This window comes from Pseudopipra pipra, chromosome 6 (genome assembly GCF_036250125.1).
Source record: "Pseudopipra pipra isolate bDixPip1 chromosome 6, bDixPip1.hap1, whole genome shotgun sequence".
Classification (NCBI taxonomy): Eukaryota; Metazoa; Chordata; class Aves; order Passeriformes; family Pipridae; genus Pseudopipra; species Pseudopipra pipra.
This window is the reverse complement of record NC_087554.1, coordinates 6,873,526-6,897,303: the sequence shown is the minus strand read 5'-3', so window position 1 is coordinate 6,897,303 and position 23,778 is coordinate 6,873,526. Positions and strand designations below refer to the sequence as shown.

The 23,778-nt window shown below is 37.8% G+C and overlaps 1 protein-coding gene across 2 annotated transcripts in view; it reads right to left on the bottom strand.

The window, feature by feature from the left end:
- LUZP2 (leucine zipper protein 2) overlaps positions 1-18,632 on the bottom strand; it is a 132,610-nt gene extending 113,978 nt beyond the window's left edge. Inside the window, exon 1 of one of the 2 annotated variants that reach the window (XM_064657198.1) lies at positions 18,315-18,632. In XM_064657198.1, coding sequence (XP_064513268.1) covers positions 18,315-18,376 — 62 coding nt within the window. In that variant the 5' untranslated portion in view covers positions 18,377-18,632. Of the gene's footprint in view, positions 1-10,165; positions 10,266-18,314 lie in introns of those variants that run through there. The other variant, XM_064657199.1, reaches the window with a different exon arrangement.
- Between the last annotated feature and the right edge of the window lie 5,146 nt (positions 18,633-23,778).

Below are 23,778 nucleotides of genomic sequence, written 5' to 3'. Positions count from 1 at the left end.
CACGTTATTCTACTCATGGTAGAGGTAATTTAATATTTCAATCAGCCCAGAAAAGCCACACAAACTATTTGGAAAAGGATTATTATTCATGTCAACTGATAGAAACAATTTTTTTTCTAAAATGGGAACACAATTTCTGAAGAAAATGAATCAGTTTATTTTTAGTCAATAATATAGGTGGTTGCAATAGGTTCAGGTACACACTTTTAAGATACCAAGTAAAAATAATATTCTGCCATGCTGCATATTCTGTTGAAAAAGGAAGTTGAAACAATAATCAAATCTTTTTCCTTGCCATGAATTTTGAACCTTAAGTCTTAATTTGACTTCAGTTTTACAGCCAAACCCCTCCCTAGTCATCAGCCAGGCATCTTTGTGACCAAATATGTTTAACCTGTGACACGTTTGACATTGTACAACATATGTAAATCCACAATGAAATGCAAAGCAGCAACAAAGTCTGGTTCACACAGCCCTTTAAATAGTAACTTGTAGTTCTACTGAAGGAATACAACTCATAGATCTAATGGCATGTTACTCAAGAATACACAAATACATTTTCCCTAATGTTTGTTTCAACACAAATTTAACTACAGATCTGGCTTTCATTTGGAAAGAAAGAGATGAGAAATAGCTTTGATGTGACATCAGAACGTAATAAACAAAATTACCCATATTTAGTCATTCCTTTATTTCCATATGAAGAACACCTGTGTCATAATTCGTAAGAAAAGGAATTATTACACTCATGAGGAAAAAAAGGAGCCAATTATGTGCACTGCACATATTAAATCCAAGGGTAATTTGCCAACATCAAAGTTCATTAACCATACGCCAAGTCCAAAACCCAAAGGATCCTAATTAATGCTGAAAACCTGAAAAAGTAGGTCTGACCTATTCTTCTGTGTGATAGTAGCCTGAAAATTGACATTGCATGGTGCTGCTTTTTCCCATTTGCTTGCTGTAGAAGTCATTTAATGCATGCTGTTACCTATGCAATATTAATAGCAATGGAACTTGAAAATAGATCCTTTCTGACTGCTGGCTCTTTTGCCAGGATATGCCCACATTAAAATCAACCAGGAGAGTGGGTGATTTAAAAATTGTTGGGATCCTGAGTTTAAAAGGCAGACTTTTGCATGATGAACTCACTGAAGAGGCTTACTCTGTCTTCATCATTCCCTGAATCCTGTGCAGGTTAAATGCATAGCACAAGTACTAGTTAGACTGCTTTGCTATTTTTTCCCCCCTGTACTTGACCTCTATAGCAATTTCCCAGGTCTAAATCTATGCTGTTAGTGACAAATTATACAGACTATACGTAGAAGTTTGACAGTTGCCTCTGCAGACTTTGTTAGTATGTTAAAAATATTTTTTTTTTGCCTTTCAAAGAATAAGGTCTCTTGTCCAACGCCAACTTCCCAGGACATCTAGGTGTTAATTCACAACAGGAAAGTTAACAGAGAATTCCTGTTTCATTGTCTGAAATGTAACTCAGTCACAGAAACTCAAATCTTGCTTCACCTTCAACAAAACAAGAAAGAAGCTTCTATTTTGCTGATACTCCCAAGTGCTGTCAGGAAGAATTAATCCAATAAATATTTACATGCACTTCTTGGTAGCAGGAACAAGTTCTCATTTCAGGGAAATGATATTGTTTCTTTCTGATTTTAAGGAAGACCAACATTCAGTCCACAAAATATAAACCCCAAGCATTACTGTAAGAGCCTAGTTTCATTTTTTTTGTTCTTATTACTAATGCATATGTGGGGGACTATGGCAGAGACTTAGGAGTCTCTCTGAAGACTAATAATCTTCCAGATTCAAAACATTAGTTGTCTCTGCTCTTTCAAAGCTTTTGGGTTGTTTAGGGGGTTTTTCTTTTTCTTTTTTTTTCAGGAAACAGTTCCCATTATTTATTACCAAGTTAAATAATCACACAACAGAAAAGAAACAAGTAACAAAGTTGCACCAATATGATGGCTTAACACTTCAAGACCTTCTATTTCTGTAGTAACAATAGAAATTTTTCACCAAGAAAAAATTAAAAGGTGTACTACAACTGCAACACTTCGCTTTAAAAGTACAAACTAAGACAAACAAACCTCTGTTCAGTACAGGGTTAGGTCCTATCTCCTCCTAGGCTTTCTCAACCACATTTATTGTATATTTCCAGTTTTCCATTACACAGTTATTTGAGACCACCTCTTATTTAATTAAATATTAAATTGCTAGCAAACGAGTAGTTTAACAAAAAGGGGTTTTGTTTTTTTTTTCTTTTATAATTGGCTCATAATATATTAAAAGAAGTATGATTTTTTTGAATAACAAAACTCCAGGGATAATTTTAAAATAACGGAAGCAGCAGGTAATACATTATCAACCTCTACACAGATACACCAGCTAAGTAAAAATAATGATGCAATTTTTATTCTCAACAGGACTCTTTTTAACACATTTTTGTCCTGAAAATTACATGCTTAATCTAAAATGTCTCTAAATTCCATCTGATGAGTTGGATGATGTCACCACATGCAAATTGATGCAAAATTGCTTCCTTTGTAAGAAATATTTACCATGTTTATTCATTAAACTATTCCACAGCAACCTGCTACCACTGAATTTCATCAGAAATTAGGTTTAATTGTACATTAGTGTTTTATAAAGCCACACACTATTCAAGTATTTCAATCCACTGATTTAAACAGGAGGCTGCAGTATGAACTAGTGAACAGCCAAACATTTTGGGTAGGTTACAAGAGTTGGGTGCCAGTCTTCTCTAGTTTTTACACCAGGCTGCAAGTCAGTATATGTCATTATGACTCATCTTCCCATTGAATCTCCTAAAAGAATATCTCAAGAGAAAAAAAATCCTTAGGCTTGCAGGCAATAAAAAAAGCTTTCTGTTTTGGAATGTAAATTAGCTGCTATTTCATGATCGCCTGCTTCAGTGGAGTCAAATTATCAAAACTTGGAAAAGCTACAGACTGGTTTTTCAGTTAAAAAAAGCTCTGGTTACCCAAAGTTAAACATAACCCTGTAACATATATTATGATCCAAAGCTACAAATACTACGCTATCTTGTGCATATATAAAATGACATTTAAAAAAAAAGGAAGAGGTAAGCAGTACATATGTCAGAAAGTTGCTCATCCTGTCAATCTAAAGTCTACCAATGGTCTTCAGGAAAAACAAAGGCAATTGAAACTGTATTTCAGTTCTCTCCTATAAGTCTTCTTTCTAACTCAAAGAAAGCATCCCTTCAGGAATGCTGATTTTAAGGAATAGCTAAATACTATATTCACACTACATTTTATACTCGCAAAATAAAAGACTATTTCAATAAAAATTTCTAAGTTGGTAATATTAATTTTTCCCCCCAGTAGAGTAAGATTTAACTGCCCAGTATTTAAAGGTTTAGTGGTCGAAGGCCATGGTTTGATTTTATTTTGCAAGTTTTTAGTTTCTATGACAGAAGTATTAACTTCAATGCACTCAGCCCTTCAAGAGGAAGGCCCATCAAAAGCACAAGATATCTGATTGTACTTTCATCAGCTTTCATAACTGACCACCATTTAAAAAGCAAATAATTTTTGCCTAGTTTCACCTAGGCAGGCATACTTAGACATCACTACCAAGTGTTGAAAATGTCATGGAGTAACAACTACCCCAAAATGAGGTTTTGTGTAGGTAGTTTTGATCCAAGATCTGTAGAGGATTGGTTAGAAATGCGAGGACATATGAACATGGCTAAGGCTATGGATGAGCTGCTGAAGTATAAGACGCAGTCTGACTAGGCCCATGAGAAAGTCTGAGATAGCAGGGCCGTGAGAAAGCAGCAGCGTCCTTGGGTATTCTAAATTGGGCTGAAAAACAGGAGCTAGGCATTACCAAAACAGAGACACTTAACGAGCCACCTGTGTAAACAATGAAAGACAGTTAAGATGATATCACCACCTAACTGAGCACCAATAATGAGCCTAATTTCTGTAATATTCATGAACCTATTATAGAGTGTATATTAAGCTGTTGTCAATCTACAATAAAGGAAGTTCCTGGATTCTCACATTGAGGTGTCTAGAGCTTTCCGTCGCGACAAAGATCCATTTAAAATGCAGCATCTTTCTGCTCCTCAGTTAATTCCTGCAGATTGTGTCTACCTCATATTTTGATTTCAGAAGACATGATTTTCTTTTTATCTGCTTCTAAATAACAGAACTTTTGATGCTTTGCTCTCTAAAAGTTTTGCTTGTTACCCTTCAAAGCACAGCCCTAATGAAACTGCTTAGATGATTCTGGCAGCATTTATCAAAAAACCTACATTTATAAAGGTCATTTCTTAAGGTCAGTTGAATAATCCAAGAAGAAAACAGGGATTCTTTCTCATTATGTTCCTCTCAGCATTTTTATGCTGGAGTCAATCATTTCCATCACACATTCTGCTCATCCAAAACCTTTCTTCTTTATTCTCTTTCCATAAATTCCTTTGGAGAGAAAAATAGCATGACATTAAATGCTGTAAGAATAATAGGGATTCTAGTGCAGAATGATAAACTTAAGATCATCTGACAAACTGGACCACAGAAAAACAAAAGTGTGGGTACAAGATCTAGTTCCACTGGGTCAGTTGTATTTGTGTGAGATTGATCCTGGGTTTAATTCCATCCAGACAATGCTCTGTAGCAAAGACAAGTAAATTTCTGACCTAATAGCCTTCATACCATTTGCTGGAACAAACAGAAATGTGTTTCTACACGAATCACCCTAAAGTTTTCAGGATAAATACTTGCTCCTAGTGCCTTCACCACTGACTTAGCATAAGGGAATATTACTGACAGCTTAATAATGTTTCTAGATTTTGAAAATACTTGAGATAAACATAAACACCATGCACGAAAGTAGACTCAGCTAATACAGTTTATTTAGACAAGTAAAACAGTCTACTCTTAGCACAGACACTCTCTGCTAGTGAAAGACGAGAGATTAGAAAGAGAGGTATTAGATATCATTACATTCCATATAAATACCTGATTTTCTCTTATCCACCCCTATGCCTTTTGCCTGCTGCAGAAGAAATAGGCAATCTTTTTGAATTAGCTATGCAGGTGAGTAAGAAAGGTGTCAGGTATAGGCACTAAACTGATCCATATCACACCAAACGAACACAGTCCGGAAGGGTGGAAAACTGCACATATTCCTGCACAGTTTTGTGTGCAGCTGTTATCTCACAGGGGCTCGTTCAGTTTTGAAAAACAAGAGGTAACCTGAGATTATTTTTGGTGGTTGATGTTAAATGCTGGCTGTTCTTGTGCGGCTCAGCCTTCGAATGAAGTCTTAAATACCAATTTGGATCAAAGCGTTGGAAGCGCTAATTGAGCTGGCAAAGATACAATGCTCACAATTAAAAGATGTCTCCATTTGGTTGATGGCCAGATCTGTAGCTGGAATAAAGTTGCAGATGCCAGCTGATGATCAGAGCCAGCTCCTCTCTGAAACACAGCACTGCATTTCTTGCTTATTAATTGGAAGGGACTACCCTGACTCTGACATTACAATGCAGCCACTGACCTCAGAGAGCGGTTCTTAAATAGGAGCATTGTTTTCTTCTTTTCTTAGGGGCACAGATCCTGCCAAAATTTGAACATTAAAATATCCAGATTCAATTTGCAACAGAGACATCCTTCAACCCCGATGTGCAGCTCTTCCTGTTGACATGCAACTGCCCAATTACTTACAGATACATCAGATTTTTTTTTTGACTTGCCTATTGAATTCTAAGAGAAATGGCCCTTGCCACGACTGCATTCTTCACTTTTGCACATTAGAAAGCACATTATCAAGCTGATCAGTACTAATCTGATGAGTGCTGTGTTTTCACCGCTCATGTTATGCAGAGGGATAGCAACATCCTATGAACCACTCTCTGCAGAAAACATTAAAAAAAAAAAGGAAAACAACTTTTAAAGCAAAGGCTTCAAATATTCAAGTAATAAACAAAAGAGTTGTTAAGGGTGTACCTGGGACACTAGTACAAAACTACTATAACACCCAACCAGTACCCATTAAGGGCAAACTTTTCATAAATGTAATTCAGAAAATAAAAAGAAAACCCATAAACTTGAGAGAAGAATGTCTTTTATTTCCCAGAATAAGATTGCTCTCAAAGAATTATAAAAGGAAGAGAAGTCAGAAAGTTTTGCATACCTGAGTGCCATTCCAAGTTTGGATGCCAGGAGGTTGGGGCAGTTAACTCCTGTACTCTTTGTCCAAATCAAAAACCATAAAATTGCTGAAGAACAATATCCTTCAGGATACCAAACACATCAAAAGTAAAAGATCACTTCCATAACACAAGTGACAAAAACTTTTATATTAAGAATGATCCCTGGACTAGTGCCAAGCAGAAAATCCAAATCAAATGCCCAAAACATCCATAGCCACTTTTCATGATGGGAAGATTTCATCACTTTTTCCCCTTAAATCAACTTTTGTATATTAATTCTCTTGGAAGAAGGAAATAAAGTAAAGCAAACAGGAAAAGAAATCCTCCCACCTTTCTCCTCCACACAAATAAAAATATCTCAAGTCCAACACAGACCACATCACCTATTCCAAATTATGTCCAGTGAAAACTGTGCTCCAAGTAACAAAATGATGGTAAAAGAGTGAAAACTCCTCTTTCACATTATCACTGAGCGGGTAATGTTGGAAAGGACCACAGTGGGTCATCCAGCTCAAGCTCCCAGCTCAAGCAGGGTCATCCTAGAGCACATTGGCCAGGATCATATCCAGAGATTTCTTCAATATCTCCAGTGAGGGAGACTCCACAACCTCTCTGAGCAATCTATTCCAGCGTGCAGTCACCTGCACAGTAAAGAAGTTCTTCCTCATGTTTAGGTGAAACATAAAAGCTTTTGAGGTCTGAAAAGGCTGAGATCTTTCTCTAAAGCAGATTTGGAAGGTTACCTGCAATGTAAAATTTGAAAAAGCTTCAAAGCCAGTTAAGAAGAGGGACTTTGCAAAAGCACTCACTGTTTCCCATCCCCAGGGGAGTTATTTGGATGTGTCAGAGGAGGTTACACTGACAGCCAGGCCACCAAGAAACACACACCGAGGTAATCAGTGCTGAGTGAGCTTTTAACAGGACAACAATTGTTCAAGTTTCTCTCTCAGCAGTGCTATAATGACAGCTATCACCAACATAAATGTAATATTCTGTTGAAACACAAGGAATCTACACAAAATTTATATCTTTTTGTACACTGAAGTGCAAGACTGTCCAACCAGAAATGCAAGCTGGCAGAATAATTCCAGGTTAATGTATTTTCCAGAAACGATGCTTGTCTCCAATGTGATTTCTTGCATTTAAAGGAAGTACTAGGATATTAAAAGAAAACCCAACAGTGTTATCTGTAGAAATAATTTGGTATTTTTATCTGCAAGAAGTGTAACCAAATGTGGTGCCTCAGCTGTCGAAAAAAAAATTCAGTTGTTTTGAAATATTTCATTCTGTAGAAGCAGATGTATGTGTATACAAATATGTACAAATATATATTCAAGCCACTGAAAAAAGATAGCCAAAAATCAAATTTTCATATTTAATTATGTCTCTACAACTAGAAACCTTTCACACATAGGCACATACACTGTCCGTATTTATGTATTTTCCCTTGAACAAAAAGAGATCTTTTTACATTCAAAAAAACCCCAAACAAACCACCAATGGAATTGGATACCACCTTGCAATTTTTAATTTCTTTTTGTGAGCATCTCCCAATGATGTTTTGGCATCTACTCCAGATAAGGAGACTTTCCCACAGCCGTTCCTCTTCATTACATTAACAAGAATCAGGTAAGAGCCCTCTCCATCCTCATTACTGTTTGGTAAGTAATGAGCACTAAGATTTAGACACACACAGAGATACACTATAAAACAGTGTTATCTGGAAGATTTACCCTTAAGTTAGCACTAGGTGTACATAACCTATGAGGTTTAAAGTGTCTGTAGCACAAGAGGAATCTGTTCTATTGCCCTAAAACTGAAGTGAAAGTGCTAGCTTTTTACTGCTTTCTTATCAGGAGGCTTTGAAGCCATATTTTTAAAACTAGCTTTATGCCTTTGTTTGAAAGAATTAAAGCTACACCAATATTATAATTTCTAAGTCCTGAGCAGTAACAAGGAGAGCCTAACCAGTCTTCTTCCCTCCAATATTTTCTCACTCACTACACATACAGCATTTTTGGTTTTTATCTTTGTTTAGAAAGAGCAGCATCCAGATGCAGTCAGCCCCTGGTAAGATACAGATAAATAGAATAACATCAATATTTCAACTTATTCATTCAGCTCATAACATCCCTTTTTATCTACCTCCTTCCAACAGATATCGAAATTAGCCTGTTTTCCCATCATCACCCCTTTGATATCTTATCTCATCCTATCAGGTCTGAGAATGGCTCTGGCAACTTCTCAGTTCTGACTTTGTGAAGTGAAACTTCCCAGTAATTTCCTTGAAAATCGAGTGGTTGAGGGAATTGCTTGGATATGGATGTTTGTTTCCAGCCCAGTCGGCAACTGAATTTCTGAAAATACATCTACTTATTTCTCCAGGTGGGTCCTTGCAAATATTCACAAGAATGAGTCTGCTACAGATATTGAATATTCTTCTACAGCAGTGGCACAAGCTACCTTAAGGATCATTTTATTCTCTAGAACACAGAAAGATTTAAGGCAGATTAAAGTATTCCATACTGATTTTTCAAAGGTATTGTCGGATGTAAGCAAGGGCGACAAAAACTCCGTGTTCCTGTAATGGCTGAACATTATTTGGAACAGTTTTCCATTACATATAAAAGTACCATTTTAATGTGTGACACAACCAAGATTAAGCAACAAAGGAACATATGATGTAGGTGAACAGTAAAATACATAAACCTGACTGCAGTATCAACTTCTGCAGATCACCTATTTGATGGGAATGGCTTCAGCCTTTGCAACTACATTTTATAAGCCATTGATGGGCAATTTGTCTATACAGAGGAAATATTATCCTTAAACCTTTAGTTCTGGTATACATGCCCTGTATTTCTTCCTAGCTATTTCAGAAGCTATTTAAATTTTGTCAGTTTAGGTACATATGAAACGAGCAATACCACACACTGTGACATTAAAGCAGATGGAAATGCAAGTTTTTTTCTGAGTCCATCTGAAGAAACTGATTATTATTTCTTTAAAACAGATCTTACTATTTAGCTTTCGCAGCATTTTAATTCTTTCTGTGCCCAAGAACAGATAGCAATCTACCCTTGAGCTAAAAAAGCTCCAGCTGAGTAGAAATTAGGGAAAGAACTAGGATATTTGAAACAGGAACAGAGGTGTGAGTTGAAGAAATAAAATATATTAAATGTCTGCTTTCATAAGCTTTCCTAAGCCAAATACAGCACACCTGTGTACACTGAAGAGCAGACAGTTGTTTTACAAGTAAATTAAAAAAGCAGCTGCAGATTAGTCTCTATTCACTATCTGTGCACTTCAGGACAGTATTTTTTTCACACATCATTCATATATGAATGTAGAGATTTCACAGAAAACAGTATTTGAGACTGATTTTTCACCAAATTAAACAGCCAGGCTGCACTGGTTGACACGTTAAAGATGATTAATGAAGGAAACAGAAGGGGAGCAGCAATGCTGTGGTGGGTTCTGACCCCCCCTCACCCCATTGTCATTGAGGCACCATGGTTACAGATTAATTTCCCAAGCCTTACCATCTGCATTAAGCCAAATAACCTTATTCCTCAGCCGAGAATAAAACAAAGAAAGCTGCAAGCCTAGACTTTGTAAAAGAGATCAGGATGTCTTCCCGACCATCATGACGGTTTTGTACCCCCCCCATACACATCAGCACCTAAACAACAGTTTGCATTTCAAAGGCTATAGCTCTCGTTTCCATTCGGATTTTCAAAAGGTTAGTGCAGTCAACAGGCTGTTCCCTTTTGAAATTCAAGAAGGGTCAGATTTGACTTGTTCAGCTCGCTTAAAAGAAAATCCACTGCAGATTACAGATATTAAGCCTCTCTAAAATATCTGGTCCCTTGGCAAACGGTTAGTTCCCCTCACAGAAGGAGGAAGAAAACAAATCAAAACCAACAAAAAACTCAACAGTACCTGTTTGCAGAAGTGCACATGCCAGGAGGCTCCGTACTCTCCACGGAATAGAGGGGTTGAAGCACAGCAGGGCTGATGGACTATGCCAGTCACTGATAAGTAGTAAGAATACAATGGATATTCCGGGCTTTTTGGCACAGAAAACAAGAATTAATTATCAACTGATCGGTTTCAGCAAAGCAGCTCAAAGGTCCAGCTACTAAACACAGTTGTTTGATTTACACCCTCACTGAGCTTCAATCCCCCCCAAAAATATTTCTTAACAAAAAACCCACTAAATGAAGCAGTAATAAAATTGATTTTATTTCTCTGTTTTCAAGGGAGTGTCTCTCTTTGCACACATTTCATTATTTTGCCTCAGGAGGAGGAAACTTCCTCAACCATCTAATGATACCCAGAGCACAGCACGGCTGCTTTTCAGTCTTTTCAGCTCAGCTTTCCCACACTGTTTTTTTTTGTTTTCTTTTCCACATTTCAGTAAAATCTTGTTTTTCCTCCTTGTTTAGTGCCACAGGCAAGCCTGGAACAAACATATGGCTGCAAAATCATTCAGACATGAAGAGGATGACATTCATAAGGTGGGCACAGGGTATTGCTGGGCTTATTGTTAGTGTTGGTTCACAAAGGAATTCTGAGGTACAAAGTTCAAGCTCCTACTCCTGTTTACTCATTCATATCAACAAAATCACACAGTCACCTGAAAAACTGTGTCAAGTATTGAGAATTCGACAATATAAAGCATGAATAGGCTATTTTGTTTACCCCTTACAGCACCAGGTAATCTGTCTCCCCTCCCACTACCAGAACAAGTTTAATAAACACCCATAAAAACTACTGGAAATAAGTTAAAGTGTCATTTCATCACGGTGAAATTACAGAGACTGGGCCCCACTATCAAGCCCTGTTGGCCTGTTCTTGCACAGAAGGTGTTTTGATGCTCTCTAAGCAAGGGCAGAGCAACAAAGCCAGTGATGACACATCCCTCTGGGTAGAACTGTGGTGGCCTGGAAGTCTCTCATGTGGAGATGTTAGAAAGATGTTCTCCTCCAGCCCCACTTCCAACTAAAAGGGAAAGGTGTTAGTTTGCAATTAGATGTGACTCAGCAAATGCTCCCTCCGTTTTCTAAGGGCTGCAGTTTGTCCGGTAAATGTGTTTTTCAACCAGCTTCCACTTTCATAATGGGCAAATGGAAAGTAAATCCACCTATTTCCTACAAGGAAACTGTGACTATAAATCAATCAAATAGGATAATTCATAAATAACAGCAATAAGAATATGTAAATGGATGGAGAAAATAACACTTTTGGTAACATACACTAGCTGGCAGCAAACAAGTCTTATCTTCCTGAGACAGCATGTGGAGACAAAACACACCAGAATTTTGTGACACTTCTCTACTTCTTTCCATCGAAGCTATTAATCAGTATTGACAAGCAAGATATTGAGAAATTCTGCCCACAGCATGTAAGATTCCCGTATTGATTTCTCTAATGGTTGACTGAAGTATTGTTTGTATCAACAAATACAGCAGAAACTTAAGAGGGAACACTACAGAAAACATTGCAAAGACAAAACACACACAAAAGTAAACATTGATAAACACAGGAATAATGTGAGGTAAGGGGTAAATGAGCAAGTAATAGCAGAAGAAGGAAAGGGAGAAAAAACCCTATAATAGCACACAAAAACTGCTATTTCATGCAGTGTCATATTTATTCTTCAGCATTTCTAAAAGGACTTGCCCTCCAACGTGTTTGAAATAGCAAATATAACAATACACCTTGCACAATATTAGGACTGAAGGATGGTATAAAAAAAATCTTTATGCTTTCTGACAAACATATTACTTGACTTCCACGCAGAGAATATTTACAGTTCTGACTCTTTACAAGGCAGATGGCACATCCATTGTGAAAAACTAGACAATGGGAAGAAACACTGCTTTTGACAAGTGGCATAAATGAGATTTCTTTGTCTGCAGAGTGGTACATCATAAGGATTACTATCTGTGAACAGTTTTCTATTAAATATAGAAAATAATACTGAACACACAATCTCACAGAAAAAGGGATTACAATTTTAGGTTAAGATATCCTTATATCCTGTCCTAACTATAAATTAATAAATGAGAAAGAAACAGGAAAGTGTCAGCATTCTAATTTTTCTAAACACAAAGAATACATTAAAATGTCAAAAGTAAGTCTCCTGAGCAGAAATGCATTATACATAGAATAACAAGCAGAATTCCAGCTGTTCTATTACATTTAGACAGAATTCTAGAGATCCTCAAGATTTATCTGAGATCACCTGGAACTTCAGGAATATATTAACTAGATTAGATCAAATCTAAAATGAGTCTTTAGTGAAGGTTACAAAAGTTTTTATGGCACCCTTTCTTTCCCTCACTTCCTTCTTGTTTTTGCCTTTTTCTTCCTTTCACTTTCCAGAAGTCAGAAACATAAGTGATATAGTATCACAAAAAAAAATTTTTTAGTTTTTCTGGCAAAAATTACTTTTTTTCTGGATTTTTAATTTAAGTTGGTGATTTTAGATATAGGGAGCACCTTTAAATGTATTAGCCCAGCTAATAAAATAACATAGTAAGTATCACATTTCCAAGAGTATCATTCATAATCAAATGTTAGTCCTAAAACAGCAGAAAATTCCATAAAATTTGAAACTTTTTAAAAATTAAAAATTAAAGTCTTCTCCGCACCAAGACATATAGAGTAAAAAAAAAAAAAAAAAAAATTGTGGTTACTTTATTCAGGAGGTGAAGCAGAAGTAGCTCCTCCTGCACACACATCTGGTGGTGTGGGGTTTTTGGGTTGGTTGGTTGGTTGTCTGGTTTATCTGATGGGGGTTTTGTGTGTTTGGAGGTTTTGTTTGTTTGTTTATGGGAGGTTGCTAGGTCTTCGTTCTTTTTAAATATATCAAAACTTTCCTCTCAGTAGGAAATCCTTCTTTCACCAAGTAGCTTCTAGTTTGCTGCATTAGGCACTTGCTTATAAGTCATCAAAATAAAACCATTAAGCCAAACACATTCCTTGAAAAAAAATGGAGTTGCACCACCGGTTTAAGCACCCATTATGCTTAAACACAGTCCACAACAAAAGCACATAATTCTTCAGCTATAGCACACCACAAGCCGTATCTAAATACTACTTCTGTACCTCAAACATAAGTCCTTACAAGCCATTAACAAAACAAGCATCATCATCAGGCACATTGGCAGAAATCAGAAAGCTTTCACAGCCCAGAAAACTCAGAGAGCAAAAAGCCTGAATTCTAAGCAGGAGACAAATGGTAGAGTTATTACCCTCCTGAAAGAATAAAATTAAGAACCTACAGTAAAAAACGCGTGGTGTTTTCTGCTAAAGAAGCAGCCTGCTAGCACTCTGCAGAGTTCATCCTCAGCCCTGGGGAAAAAGAGGGACACTGCTGGACCTTGGCCTGAGCTCTCAGGAGCGAGAATAGCTCCTGGCTTCCTGCCAGGGACACTGTAACCATGGCGTGGTTACAGCCCAGAGCATCAGCACCCGGCCTGAGCCTCCTGCTTCCACTTCAAAGTCCAGGAAGGGGCAGAATTCCAGCTACTCTCGTATCAGTGTGAATGAAAGACAGTCACTTTCAACACCTGATTATAGCTCTAAATGATCTTGAAAACTAGAAACAAGGATTTTCAACTTTCTCCTCCTCCACCCCAGTACAGTAATGCCAAATACGTTCCTCTTTATCTTTCCTCAGGTCTCAGACTGAGTTCTTTACACACCTTTATCTGAACGGAGGGAAAGATATTATTTTCACTTCCCTTAAAAAATAATTACTTAAGGCAACAAATGCAGAGGAAATAGTCGACCTTGAAAATATATCTGGGGAAAAAAACCCAAACCAATCACTTATGTCAGGTTCTCAAGCTTGATAAGCAGATTCATTATACTTCTATCACTTCCAACAATAGACATACACCAGATGCCTGCTGAAGGTAACAACCATACCTTCATTAAGCAACTTGAAATGAGCACAGTAGTTTTGTCCTGGCTACAAACCACAGAGGAAGCATTTTTCTGAAGCCTGGGAATTAGAGATTGCTTTGTAACATCAGGGTACTAAGACTGACAGTGGAAAAAAGACCAGCAGCTACTTCTCTACCATTAAAAAAAAGTTCTACCTTTTACAGCCCTGTTGTTTGTACATGCATTTAATGAGTTGCTGTAATGGAAATATTATTATTGTTATTAAAGTGCATCTTGTTGGGTTTATGGTCCTGTTCTCTGCTATTAAGCATCCTACTTCAATCAAATTATTCAGTGTCTTGTATCTTTGTCCTATTTCACATATGGCCAGAAAGAAATGCACTGTCACAAAAAAAGAAAAAAAAAAAAAGGAAAAGTTTGTTCACATCAAGCTTCTTCTAAGGAGTCACATTTTTGTCATTTAAACAAAAAATTTTGGTATACACCTTTCAATAGTAACATTCAAGTAACACTCAGAAAACTTTCATTTTAGTTAAAAGTAGGGAAGATAAATTAGATAAAATTTATTAGATAAAATAATGTGGACCACCAATCTTAGTTTCTGATCCCAATGCCTGACTTCATGTAAGCATTCCCTTCTACAAATATCTTTCCAGACAGATTGTTCAGGTGTCAGGGACCACAAAAGTGCACAAGTGGCCACAGAATCACACCCTGAGCCTGTTGCACACTGTGTCCACTCCCTAAACTCATTCACTGAGACTCATTTCTGATGCTCTACGAAAAACCTATACTGCCTCCAGCACAGTTTGAAAAAAATTAACATATATACAACTACCACATTAGATCTGCCAACACTGAAATGTCAAAGGAAATATAAAAGTGTACAGGAAACCAAAAACTTCAGAATAGTTTTACAAAGCTAAATTCACCTTCAAAAATATTCCCCTTTATATTTTGAGAGACCAATTTCAGGGTAGTAATTTTTATGTATTCCATCAAAACATACATAGTTAACTGGACAGACAAATACACCTCAATCTTAGTACCTCTTTTGCACTACAACCAACTGGAAATACAAGTTAGAGTTATCACTGTGTCTCAAAGCCACACCAAAAACCAGCTTAGGTAATGCAGAAAAGATGGTTTATTTCAAAACCATGAACTTTCTGTAATTTTATAGGCATTGATTTATGCATATAATTTTATACCAAGCTTAGAAGTTATACACAGTTATGAAAAACGGTGACAGCTGTGTAGTTTCCTCTTTTTAACAATACTGTCAAATAAGAAAAGGTGACAGGTTGTGTTAACATGGTTAAAGTCATCAGTTCATATTTGTTTGCAATTAGGCCTGACGACGTGCACCACCACAGGAGATCTTCCAAAACCATCACCACGACATAACGCAAAGAAAATGGCATCACCCCACAACAAGGGACAAAAAACATCAGCTGTCCACCTCTGCAGCAAGTCCCGTGCTCACTGATTTCAGCACCAGTGTATGAAACAGAGCAGAAACTGTTATAAAAATAAATACTTACTATGGAAAACTTTCCATCTTGCAAGGCTGAGGCTTTGTCTTAGCTAAGCAATTTCACACAGCAGGAATTTCACACACAGGACTTGGCTTTTTGCAAACACAACTAGTCCTGCAAATCTACTCTGTTAGGTCCAACCAGTGCATCAGTCATACATTTACAAGTACCAACTGCCACAGACAGAGCTGCCTTCTGCTGGAGGAGATAATAATCCAGTAGATGGCACATCGATAGCACTGTATCAGTTTTTAAACTTAAAGCATGTGCTGTTGAAAAATTACTCTATGTTCTACACAGCCAGTTACAAACCAAGCTGAAGACAGTAATCCAAGACTTTTGTAACTCTCCAACTGTACAGTAGAGTTTCAGTCTCCTTTTTAACAGGACAACCAATCTGGCACCAAAACCAAAACTTCACTTTGCAACACATATTTCACTTGGGTGGAATTCTAACTGGAATTACTCTCACACTGATCATTTTCATCCCTCAATTACATAAGAACATAAATCATCAAGGGCTGCAAAACTGTACTCTTATCAAAGTGTTTCCACTCCTCAGAATCATAATTTTCATAATTAGTATTCACATGCCAACTTCAACTTCTTGATATTCTTTCCAACTATTTTTTGAAAGGTGAGGAGGGACTTGAATTTTTTTTCTTTTTTTTACAGAATGAGCCACATTTCATTTTTCAAACCACTAATATTTGGTCATGAAGTTAAAGACCCACTTTCAGGGCTCTACACTAGATACCTTGATTCCCATGAATGTTCAAGCAGTTTTTTTTTTTAAGTTTTCCATAGTTTATTTCAGTGCAGCTTAATCTCCACTAGCTCATACAAGATACAAAACTACATCTGCAAAAGCTGGTTTGGTGCTTCCTCTCCCTCTTAACTTTTCTTCCAAGGATGCATCACTCTTTAATGAGCATAATAAAATTATTAATCTGAATTAATTCACACTTGATTGCTGGTGAAAGTTCCCTCAGACATCTCATTAAATCAGAAGAACTGAAGCACAATATATTACAATTTCCCTCTGAGTTTTATATTCTGAAGCACATCAGCATGGTTCATATGGACCAGCACTGTAGAATCCCGAATCAGAAGGGATTTTTACCAAAAAAAGTACTCCTTCTTTGCCAGTAACAACCCACTCTAAAGGAGGGAAGTAACTGAATAATTGAAACAATTTCCTGATCCCAGAGGGTGTTTGGGCACTGGAACAGGCTCCCCTGGGAAGTGGTCACAGCATGAATCCTGACAGAGCTCCAGAAGTGTTTGGACAAGGCTGTCAGGCATGTGGTGGGAATCCTGGGTCTGTCCTGTGCAGGGCCAGGAGCTGGACTTCAATGATCCTTGTGGGTCCCTTCCAACTCTCTGATTCCAGGATTTCTCCCTGCATTCAGACTTTTTCCCACTCAGAGATTTTCAGTTGTTATTTGCTGTGTATATAGAGCAACGAGCTCCTGCTGTCCCTTACTAGTATGTAGCAAGCAGACATTTTTCCCCTTTTTTTTCTTTTATATCTCAGTGAACAATTAAGCCTTAAAACATGAAGCTGCTTTGATGCCGAATTTACATGAAGAGACCAAGAATAAGGGGAAAAAAACCACATTTCCCTGAAAAATATACATCCATATATCCTCTGAGAAATACGCATTGGACTTACTACTATTTATTATGGACTTATTACTGTGTTATTATTCCTACACTGCAGAACAATACCACAGTCAAAATTTGAGCTTGATTTACTTATAAGGAGCTGGAAGTTGAGAAGTCTGAACTGAGAGCAGTGTCAAAATAGATCTGCTCTGCACCCAACATTAACTTCCCATCTGTGTACATCAAGACAATGGGATAGAGTGCCTCAGCTTTATCTTTTCTTTGCTGAACATATTGTACCTACAAGATGGACAATATATTATCTCTCAGCAGCTGAGCAGAACACACTATCTTATCAGAACACTGCATGGCCAGAGCAGGTGTTATTTTTAAGCTGAAATGGATTTTGTTCGCATTTTCTCGTATTTGTTATACTTGCACAGAAAGGAATTCTTCTAGATTGCAGCAACTTTTTACACGTTTACTGGCATTGAGATAACACTGCAACACCTCACCTGCATTTCACAGTAGAAAAAAACCCAAACAAGACCCCCGAGGTCTATGTTCAGATAGAGAATCCTAAACTGAGACAAGATTGTTCAAGTGTTTCTAATTTTTTTGCCCTCTGTAAGGGAAAACGTTAGCATGTTCTCAGTTTCAGCTGTCTGCCTTTCTTTCCAACGAAAGAGAGTCTATCTGGTTTTACTGTTCTATATGTAAAGCTTTTATTTGTCACTGTCTTGTTACATCCCACAAGCTGTGGGTCAAGTTACACGGGAGCATCTCTTTCTTGACATTAAACAAACAAACAAACAAAAAGCCTAAAACCACCAAGAGAACACTCAGTATCTTTCAGAGGATCGGGAGGGGGAATGGGACAGATGAGAATCAGGTGATCTCTGCTCTAAACTTAATACCCCAGTAAAAGCAGAAACCCGTGTTATTTCTCTTCGAAGCACTAAATCTGAAAAAAAAAAAGCAAACAAAGCAGGAGCACCTTAAGGAAAATAGCTCTCGGTACTCACCTAGTGCCGAAGACCAGCGCAGCAAAGAGAGGCAGCAAATAATAGGCAGAGATGAATTTCATACTGGCGCTCCCCCGTTTGTTCCGTTCCTCGCACTGGTCCTCGCTCCGGCTCTGTCCCCGTCTCCTCCTCCCGCACTTCTCCTCGCCGGGGGAGCCGCCCCGCCCGCTGCGGGAGGGTCCTGCCTCCGCCAGCGCAAACCCAGCGCCAGCCGGGAGCGCCGAGCGGGATTCGAGCGCAGGGAATGGGATCACGAGGCAGAGCAGAGCCGCCGGCGGGCGGCGGCTCCAGCGCGGCCCGCGGGATGCGCCGGGATGCGCCAGGACGCGCCCCTTGGGGGCAGCCGGGCAGGGATTAGAACGGGGATGCCCGGAGCCTCCGCTCCGAGGGCACCGCGGGGCGCGGCCGAGAAATACCTCCTGCAAGTCAAAAAAAAAATAATAAAAAAAATAAAATAAATAAAGAGAAACCTGCAGCGAAAAATCCGCCGGTATTTTGCGGCTAGCGCCTTTGTGTGATGTGAATATAAACGAGACAGGTGATACAGAGAAAGGGAGCTGTTCCTGGTAGGTGTCAAGCCCCTGAGCAGCCTGTCACTACACCCAGCCCAGGTGTCATTGCTGCAAAGCAGGAACGCACAAGCTACTATTTCAATCAGGTGTACATTCACCTTCATAGCAAATTGAAGGTAACAGAGGAAATAGCTTCCAAAATAGGACTTCGAAACGTTAATGTCATCTCTAAAAGCCTTTCATCACCTGAAACAACCAGTTGGACCTTCGGAGAAATAAATACCCCTTTCCTGCTTTCTGTTTGTATTCACCTGATCTCAATCGTTAGTTAAGTGAATCTGCACTGATTAAAGATGCTTTCAGGATAGGTATTCCCTACCTTGACACAAGTGAAGTTCATCTGATGGCAAACCACATGAAAGTAAAATAGTTAAACAAGAATCACCTGGCTATGCAATACCCAAAAAACCCCAATCAAACAAACTTGTCTGCAAGTGAATGAAGTGTGGTCATTATAAGAAAGAGTTTTGGTCAACTGTGTGCTTGTTTGATCATAGGAAATGCATCCAGAAACTATACTATACATCACAAGCATAAAATAAAAATTTCCATAGTTTAACCTGGTGTGTCATTGCATTCAGCTACTTATTGAGGAGCAATTTTGGATTCCATCAAAGCAAAGAGAAACTCACTGAAATGAATGGAAGACTTTAAAATTAGCATTGTCCTCTAACAAGACGTTCACATGGCATACAAATAGAATTAATAAATTCAATAACAAACTGAGAGGGAAGGGAGAGAAAAGAAAAGAAGAAAAGAAGAAAAGGCAACATACACGGCCAAAAAAAAATAAAATAATTTATTTCTGACTCCTCTTCCTGTGTCCTAACGCTAGTATCTTTTTTTCAGCACACCTGGCAGCAAGTTCTATTCATTCAGATTATTTTAAATCAGTATTTATTGTTATTTTGATGCTACATACCAGCATGAAAGAACAGTCATGTTACCATGGATACTTATTATAGAATAGTGAAAAGGTCATAAAAAGACCAGTTAGTTTGTCATTTTCTCTTCCAGAAAAAGCCAACCTTCCCAGGCTACCAGGCACCTCATAGTCTTGTATCAGCAGCTAATACTTGTTTCATCTTCCTTTTATGTGCACACATACAGGGTGGCATAGAGGGGAAGATACTGGTGCATTGAGGCAGCTAATTATGCCTGATAGTGTTGAATGATCTTAAGAAAACTTGTGAAATTTTGCAATCTGAGGAATTATTTTTTAATTCTATTGCTGCCCTGCCTCTTTTTTTGGGGGTAGGGCTGGAATTCAGAGTGCTGCTGCGCCTTGGTTTCATCTCCAGGTGTTTTACCATGTTTGCATGGGAGAGCATCTCCCAGTTGAGTGACTCCAGTACAGGTAGCCTACAGCTAGATGTCACATGGTCATTCCCCAGATATCACATGGTCATTCCCCACTCATATTCAGATAAATGACCTTGATCTTGAAGTGTCTGAGGGTTTTTTGGGTTTTGGTTGGTTGTTTTTTTAGAGCAGTGATGTGCATCCCAACGATAATATATCTATACCAAAAAAATGGGAGATAATCGTTTGCAGATTTTTCTTAAACATAGACTGCAAGTCAATTTATTTAGTGCTGTGTGCACTTAAAGAGAGATCAAATATTAATGTAGAACAACTTCAAAGATGCTGGATAGAAATATTCCATATAAATATATTAGACATGCAGAACTCTTTGGAAATACCGTATTTTCACTCTTGTAATTGAAGGCTTTCCATTTCTTGGCTCCAATTAATTGAAAGTCTTACTAAATAAATAATTACTCCCGGCTTAGATAGAAAAAGTTGGTTATATATGCCATTTCACAAAAACCTTACACAGAAAATACAAATAAGAAAACAATAGAAATATTATTGCAAGGCATTTCAAACACTTGTCACACAGGTTTTTGCAAGTTTAGCTAAATACACTCCTACCGTAGGAATAATATTTCCCACTTCAGCAAGGAAAATGAATCAACTGTCTCCCTTTGCAAAATACAGCACAACCTTATGCTTGCCAGAGCAGAAAGATATCCACTTAAGCCTCTATTTCTGTAGTAACTACTGTAGCAGGGGTCCTAATTTTATTTTCATTATTTGGAAATGATGGTAATGAAAAAAGGAATCATGAAATGATGACATATGCTATGTTCAGTTACTTTGAATGTATGTGTTAGATTTCTATAAATATACTTAATAGAGAGGATCATTGGCATATCTTGCTGTTGAACACTGAAATTCTAAATTTCAAGACCTTGCATAAATGCCTTTCAGAAGAATAAGGGCACAACCACTGGATAAAATAGAATGCATTATATTTTAGAGTAATTTACAAATGCAATTTTTAAGTTTTTATTTGGGAAAACCCCCTACAACTAAGGCAAAGCTACGAGTAGGACTCAACTATTCTAGTTTCATGTCCAGTGCTCTGTGAAGCAGAGTATATTACAATGCACTGCAGTGCAGAGAGTGCCACTTCCTTATGTACTTTTATATCTGTGCATGCATACACATATCCATACACATACAAATGCACATATATATGTATATATTGCTGTACTGAAGTACCATTTTAAATAACTATAACAGTAATTCTGTACATTTTACACTCTACACAACACAATGCATTTCTATGTCTTAAAAAGACCAGCCAGGCACACTTGAATTCCCAGGTAATAATACAACCTCTGAAATACTGTATGATAAATAGCATCTTAAATAGTGGAAGAAGCAGAAAAACACCGACATCAATACTCTTCTTAAGGATAATTGTTGTGAACTAGTGATGCAAACAGCCTTCTGAGTCAACAGTACTGGATGAGTAGGAGCAGAAGGGACAAGTGGCTTGTAAGAGACACTGCTCCAGCTCTTATGCACGTTTCTCTCTCCCCTCAAACAAAGATTTCACAGTAACTTTGAAATAGATTTGGCACCTCTTTTCCCAATTTTTCCCTGGCGTTTACCACTCTGTCTTCTCATTCCTTTCCCCCAAACAGAAAGCTTCTCTGCCTCAAGAAGCACTCCTTGATTTAAGTCAATTCTGATCAAATCTGGCAGGCTGCCAAAGGGCAAAACGTTCTTGCCAAAATAGGAGGGCAAAGCATAAACCTCGGGGTGAAGAATTTCAATACACCAGGCCTAATATTTTATATTCACATACACACAAAAAACCAAGCACAAACCCAGACACAGAATCAGTGTGTGTGGCTTGCTACTGCTCTTGATTGAAACCTGTCTCAATTTTTTATATATTAAAAAAAAAATTCTAGCAGTAATTTTAAATACCATATCCCATAACAAAACAGTGTTGAAATACTAGCTCACAACAGTTGAAATATCATCTTCATTTGTATTTGGCTAAAAAAGAAGTTATGCAGTTACTGAAGGATAACTTAATAACCTAACTAACTTCAGTATCAAAAAAGGAGAAAAAAAAAATCCTGGCTACTACAGTGCTGGAATTAGAGTTTAATCAGAGTTAAGTTTCTACAAAGATCCCTTTGAAGGTCATTTAAACTTTGGAAGAGATTTTTCAAGGTAATCCTTTTTAAATCTGAGAACCAGGCAATTCAGAATCAAGTTCATTAAAATAATAAAGAAGTAAATTTAAGTAAATTTAACCTCATTGTTAACCCTGCTTTTATCAGGTTAGACTTCCAATTCAAGTTGTTGTTGAACTCTTAGCAAATATATGCAGCCCACATAGATTTACTGTTAAAGCACAGAGTAATTTAATGAACATGTGACTACAGGAAAAAAAAAGTTTTATTTTATTCTACAAAGCACCTCTCTTTCCAGTGTCCAAACTAGCATGGTTATGTGCTTAGTATTTAACATTCCACACTGAGGAATGGAATTTTATGGAATATTACAGCTGCAGTAATTCTGGTAACAAGATTTGATCCAATCACTATGTACATGATAAGCAGTTCTAGGATCTCAGGAAACAGAAGGGCAAAACCAACCCACTCAAGAATTTCTGGACTTCCCTATGTTGACTACAGAGTCAGAAGGGCTGAATCTCTTCATCCATAGATTTACCTTGAAGCTTGCATGTGGTAAAAGAAAGAGAGGAGAAGAGGAAAACGGTACGAGGGAAATCCAATTCTCCACTTCTTGCTGCACGAACTGTGCAAGTGCCAGAACTGGGATCAACCCTCAACGTGTGCAAATCATCTGCTGGGTGTTACTGGTTATTAGGAAACCTGAATCAGCTTTTTTATGTGTGGTATCTTCTGCTTCAGAAGCTGTTACAAATGCCTCTCTCTATGCATCTAAAGCAGGTCATCCCTCATAACTCGTGGATGGTGTCACCTCAGTGTGACAGCAGCGCTTCTTTAGACTCCGCTGTGCCAAACACTTCACGGCCAAGGTTCAGAGAAGGCCTCTTTCATTTTGCAGCTGCAGGAACTGGAAGGTAAATCAAACACACCACCAGAATCAGCAAGGTCAGTAAGTTAAGACCTTGTTGGAAGCAGTGTTTCAGTCAGCAGTCATTGAAGTTATTAAAACTCCTTTCTCCACGTTTCAGAGCTGAGGTTTGCTTTTATCCACCAGGGCAAATCTGCCTTCTCATACCCAAGTTCAGCTCTGTTAAGTCAGCACTCATTCCAGACTGAAGGCAGAAAAAATACACATATACCAAGGTGGTTTACAATCTACACAGAGGTCCATTAAGGAATCATTTACTGTATAAATCTGAAATAATTTCATCTTTAATGTAATATCGTATTAAGTTGGAGAAGTTTGACTTCTAGGAATCAAAAGCTACTTGACAATCCTCCCAGACAACTCAGTTTCAATTGCTCTGAGACTAATTGGTTTAAAAACTGAAAAGGCTGGGCAACGATATTTTAAAAACACCTTTTAATAAAAGGAGAAAAGAATTTCAA